The sequence below is a fragment of the Mytilus californianus genome, unplaced genomic scaffold, assembly GCF_021869535.1.
Source record: "Mytilus californianus isolate M0D057914Y unplaced genomic scaffold, xbMytCali1.0.p SCAF_13, whole genome shotgun sequence".
NCBI lineage: Eukaryota > Metazoa > Mollusca > Bivalvia > Mytilida > Mytilidae > Mytilus > Mytilus californianus.
The window spans coordinates 6,157,214-6,161,313 of NW_026262615.1; the positions used below are offsets into that span (position 1 = coordinate 6,157,214).

At 33.2% G+C, this 4,100-nt stretch overlaps 1 protein-coding gene across 1 annotated transcript; it reads right to left on the bottom strand.

Moving 5' to 3' along the window:
* Nucleotides 1-433: 433 nt before the first annotated feature.
* On the bottom strand, nucleotides 434-3,018 carry LOC127723059 (tripartite motif-containing protein 45-like). The gene has a single exon (XM_052229497.1). The coding sequence runs from the start codon at nucleotides 2,921-2,923 to the stop codon at nucleotides 1,151-1,153; it is 1,773 nt and encodes a 590-aa protein (XP_052085457.1). The 5' UTR covers nucleotides 2,924-3,018; the 3' UTR covers nucleotides 434-1,150.
* Between the last annotated feature and the right edge of the window lie 1,082 nt (nucleotides 3,019-4,100).

A 4,100-nucleotide genomic window follows, 5' to 3' on the forward strand; every position in this document is an offset into this window, starting at 1 on the left:
ATTTTCATCTATCACGCCAGAAGCAACGGTTATTTGCTGTCACCAAGAGATATGACAGCTATTTGCCAGTAGTTAACCTTGTTGAAGGGATGAACACTTAATCTCGATGTTGACAGACATATTCACTTTGAGCTCGGTATCTGTGTTATTCTTTTTGTTCGTGGATGTTTGTTATTGCCTGATAATCTACTAGTCGTTCTCTTTATTTGAAGCACCACTATTAAATATCGACACCGACGGACTCGGAAAGCGACTGAATTTAATGACGCAACCTATTGTAATAACAAATGTGCATGAATACAGGGAATTACAAAAATACCGAACTCAAAGTGAACATGTCTGTAAACTCCGAAAAGAACACAGTTTAAATACATCTACATTTCATTTTTTTTCTGATTTAATGTTATCAAAAGACTTTAAAATATTTCCACGATGAATTTATTGAACACAAGTAAGAATTAATAATTAATTCATATTTCTATATTTCATACCTTCCATCCATACAGTTAAGAAGTAAACATGAAAAGCACGGTATACAATAAGTTCGATAAACTACATTAGTCTTATTAATCATGTTGATGCTGCTACGACATAGACAGGTTTATAACAACATACCTGACCAATCTTAGTGTCCCATATAGACTTATTGTTCATAATCGATGGATAACAACTAAGTAGAACTATCTTACTATTGTCAATATATTTAACACATGAACACTTTTCCTGATGCGTAACATGTGACAAGGAACTTATTGTCAATTAGAGCGAGACGTTTGATCCAATTAAATAACAAACACGTAAATCATAATTTAAGATAGGAACGATTAATTTATAGATGTACATAAATCTTATCTTTGTTGCCATGCCAATAATTTCATTTAGAAATGTTTCTTTTAACGTTTATTACCTACATAGCTTACCAATCCTAGTGATCAATGGTCTCATTGTTCATTATCAACAATGAGTCCGTAGAACCACAGAACTACTGTCATTCGATTTCACACAGTATCACTTTTTCTGATAGGAGACATGTGGCAAGAAATTTATTGCCGCTTTGAGCGAAACGTATTGTCCATGGAGATAGTACTCCCAAACATTCACTTAAAATCAACCGTATTAATTTTCCATCGTTTATAATTTGATGAATATTTTAAGAGCTATGTCCAGCTATGTATATATTGCCTTCAAAGTCTATTCCGATTCCTCTAGGAACAGTCAAACGCGAACTCGTGTATGTAAAACTGGTTATATCACCTACTACACGTGACACCGAATTTTTCCCATCACCATAAATACAGTCTTTCTTGTCTGATGTTGATACAAAAAACGAAGAGCCACAGGTTGCCTTTTCTTTTAGTTTCTGTCCCGATGATGAGTTCATCCATGTCAGTGTTGTGGGAACAGATAGAATAAATTTGTCATTTTCGACAAAACATAACCCATATCCAATTATGTTATGTAGATTTAATGTCTTTAATAACTGTAAGTCTATACTGTCGACAATAAGGATTTCGCAAAGAGAATATAATGTTATAGCGACTTGACTCTGATCAACTTGAGTAACATCAGTAGGATATGACCTGACTTTTAACGAGGAGAGCAACTTTCCATCGGTACTGTATTTTTCAACTACCTCCTTATTTCCGCTTGTTAAAACTACATAATCACGAACGAATATTGCGCTAGCTTGTCCTAATTTTTCAGCAATGGTTCGTACTACTTTAATAACTCCAGTGCGAAAATTGACAGTTTTATTAACCAACGTACTTCTTGTTCTTTCCAGGCACTGTTCATTCATTTTAAAACTTCCTAGCGACTCTGTACTGCTCGTAAATTTTGTCATGTGGTCAGATGGTACTAATCGAAATGACACATTTTTTATGCTTTTGACGGTCTCATTTATTTCTTCTTCGAGTGTAGTTAATTTTGAACCAATTTTGTTCACTTCCAATAGACATTGTTGGTCAGATCCCCGTTTAATAGTACCAATGAGCAATCTTTCCCAATTATTGACCATGCTTTTATAATTTGAAAATTTGTCAATTTCATCGGTCAGTTTTATGTCGACTTCCTTTTTTGATGAAGACATTTCAAATTTTATTTGATCTTCTATTTTATTTAGATGTTCAATAGCTCTTTCTTTTAGTTTTGATATTTCTTGGAGAATATTTTCATATTCAGTTTGAATATTGTCCAAGGACTGCTTTCGATTTTGAACTATTTCATTGAATTCCTTACCTTTTTCCTTCAGTTTCCAAACCAATTCGGTGGTTTGATTGGACTGCTTGATATCACTTGCAGCTTTTTGAATCGATATTACGTTGTCACATTTCCTATGTGTTAGTGTTGAGCACAATGTACAGCAAGGCTTCGAATGATCCACACAGAAAACTTCTACGATCTTTTCTGTGTGTTCTTCGCAACTCAATGCCTCAGATAACTGAAAACCAGATAGGTCCGACTGAATTTCTTGAACGGCAATAACTGTATGTTTTGATTTTATCTTGAATGATTTGTGATATTCTTCGCACTGTCCACAAAACGCCTCCTCGCACGTGGTACACCAATAACTGGCTTCCCTAGTCTGATTTTTCACCTGACATGAATTACACATTTTTTCAGACCTTTGAATCGCTCGCTTGTCCAACATCGACGTAACAAAATGGTTCCTTGGTAGCTTTGATGCCCAAGCTTCTGGTTTTTCCTGTGTTCCTTTAAATGACACAGAAACTCGACACACTGGACGTCTAAATCCCTCGGAAGTATTGTCCTTTTCCTTCGATGACACAATGTATGTGTCAATACATGTTTCACAGAACGTATGAAGACATGGTAGATACTTCGGAACTTTGAAAGTCTCTAGACAAATGGTACATGTTAATAAATCATCGAATAGTTCTGTGTCTTTTGTAGGTGTGGCCATTTTAGATTTTTTGGACTTTGATATTTTCCTTCCTGGTTCGTATATTATCACAATTTACCTTGATCACAGTTTACCTTGATACTTGTTAAACTGATACGTAGTTAGATAAATAGTCTCCTGTTAAGTGAGAATAAATGCGTGTTTGAATAGTTTTATCGAATCAAAGGTCCACAATATTAAAGTCAGCCATAGAATAGGAAATTCAAATAAAAGCATCCAATCGAAAGTTTTATTTAGGGTCAGCATTTCACATATTTATAAGCAATTAATACGGGTAATATTAATTCTCTCCACTCCCATTTCGATGTAATAAAACAATACTCAACACATAAGTAATGATAATCATATGTTGACATAAATAAACATTTACAACTATATATATATGTCATAAATAATTTTTCATTTAAAGTCCATATTAATTATAAAAATTAACTTCCAAAATATATAAATGCACCAGTCACATCCCAAATAAACATCAAATTCAGCAATCTGCATTATCTGGAAAAGACTAACATCTTTGGTTTAATAAGGTATATTATAACACATGTACAAAAATATTCAAGTAATACAAAAATATGGGCGGGAGAGCGGGTAAATAAAACGTGTTGAATTGACCAGTAAACTAATTCAAATGACAAGGGAATATAAAATTTGCCAGAAGTGAACAGATTCTTCTATCAACCAATCAGAGGAGATTAAAATACGAACACTAAAAATTATGCATACAAACAGGTTAGGAGTAATGTCGAAAATATCCAAGATGGAATGAAGCATTTTTAATTAATTACAAATTTACCAATTCCCTCCACTACCATTTCGGTGTAGTAAAACAAAACTCAACACACAAGTAATGATAATCATATTTTGGCATAAATAAACATTTTTTATAATTATATATATGTCATAAATAATTTTTCATTTAAAGTCCATATTAATCATAAAGAATAACTTCCAAAATATATAAATGCACCAAACCAACGGCCACTATAAGTGTCCAGTGTTATTTAAAAACTACACTACAATATAAACATACCCATAGATGTATAAACCCAAAACAGTTTATACATCTATGACATACCTGATAATACAAACAACAAATACTGGAATCCTGCAAAACTAATAGAGGTTCACAGGTAAACCAGATGTAGAAGTAATGGTCTAGCCCAGCTTTCTTGAC